This window comes from Arabidopsis lyrata, assembly GCF_000004255.2.
Source record: "Arabidopsis lyrata subsp. lyrata unplaced genomic scaffold ARALYscaffold_409, whole genome shotgun sequence".
Lineage (NCBI taxonomy): Eukaryota > Viridiplantae > Streptophyta > Magnoliopsida > Brassicales > Brassicaceae > Arabidopsis > Arabidopsis lyrata.
The window spans coordinates 7312-8939 of NW_003302269.1; the positions used below are offsets into that span (position 1 = coordinate 7312).

Consider the following 1628-nt stretch of genomic DNA (forward strand, 5'->3'; position numbering starts at 1 on the left):
CTGATTTTGTTAACACTTTTCTAGATTGGGCATATGATTACTGGTTAATTACTTAGTTCAATGTAAAATGTAAGTTTTCTTAATTATAGATATAAGCTGCAAATGACTCTTAAGGACATCAGGACGTCATTGTCTATGTTCTTAATGCATACACAAGCCTTGTTTCTTTCCTTTACAGTTTCTAATCAATGTCAAAATCAATTAATAGTTTTGGCCCTCCATCACTATTCACTACAATCTTTGATAATATGATCATACCAATCTCCCCATATCAGAAAATTAAAAATATAATCTTGTGTGTGTGTGTATGTGCAAATATAATGAAGAGATTTGTGCAGCCAAGATGGAATATGATGAAAATGAAATGGCAAGTCTCCCTGCAAGATTTTGACACAAAATATTAATGCAACACAGAGTTCCCATACCACAATAACATTGGTCTCAAGTAACTTCCAATTATAGTATTAAGCAGACACATTGCAGGCATGAGCATCATGAGTAACTAGCCTCTATTCAATTCCTCTCTCTCCCTCTTAATCATGAAACTACCTCTTTGTCTCTTTCTTTCCCTTTTTTTTTTTATAATGATTTTCACTCATGAAATCTAATCGAACATAGCCTAGCCTATACTCATTATTCTCCAATATATCTGACCAAACATGTAACAGACTATTAAACCCTAATAAATGTTCATCCGTACATGCACCTCCTTCCTCAAGTAAGGATAAAACCACCTTCTGTTTTTGTTTCCCTTTGACTCTATATAACACACTGTAACTCCTCCGTAGCTATATTCTTCCTTAGATCCTCATCAAGCTCAAAAATCTCTATCTATACATTTATCTACGGGTTTTCATCATCATCCACTCTTGTTCTTTCTCACTTTTGAATTCACATATACATTATCTATATACATAACATCTTTGTTTATATCATTCAGGGGACTATCATACTATCATCATCATCTGTTGGAGAATATGAAGAGGACACATTTGGCAAGTTTCAGCAACACAAACAAAACCCAAGAAGAAGAAGAAGAAGACACTAATATTGGTGACAACAGAGTCATCATGAATCACTACAAGAATTACGAAGCTGGGCTGATCCCATGGCCTCCCAAGAACTACACTTGCAGCTTCTGCAGGAGAGAGTTTAGATCTGCTCAAGCACTTGGAGGCCACATGAATGTCCATAGAAGAGACAGAGCAAAACTCAGACAGATCCCTTCTTGGCTCTTCGAACCTCACCACCACATACCTATTGGAAACCCTAACCCTAATTTTAGCTCTTCTTCTTCCTCTTTAACAACACCAGCTCACCTTGAGCCTTCCTTAACCAACCAGAGATCCAAAACAACTACTTTTCCTTCTGCCCGGTTTGATCTTTTGGACAGTACTACTAGCTATGGAGGTTTGATGGTGGACAGAGAGAAGAACAAGAGCAATGTATGTAGCAGAGAGATCAAGAAGAGTGCCATCGATGCATGTCATTCAGTAAGATGTGAGATAAGCCGTGGGGATCTGATGAATAAGAAAGATGATCAAGTCATGGGGTTGGAGCTTGGGATGAGTTTGAAGAATCCCAAACAAGTTCTTGATTTGGAGCTTCGACTAGGCTACCTCTAAATC

General features: G+C 37.5%; 1 protein-coding gene across 1 annotated transcript; it reads left to right on the forward strand.

The window, feature by feature from the left end:
* The first annotated feature begins 698 nt into the window (after nt 1-698).
* LOC9298572 (zinc finger protein 11) lies at nt 699-1627 on the forward strand. The gene is made up of 2 exons (XM_002862449.2): nt 699-849; nt 941-1627. The coding sequence occupies exon 2, from the start codon at nt 978-980 to the stop codon at nt 1623-1625; it is 648 nt and encodes a 215-aa protein (XP_002862495.1). The 5' UTR covers nt 699-849; nt 941-977; the 3' UTR covers nt 1626-1627.
* The last annotated feature ends 1 nt before the right edge of the window (nt 1628 follows it).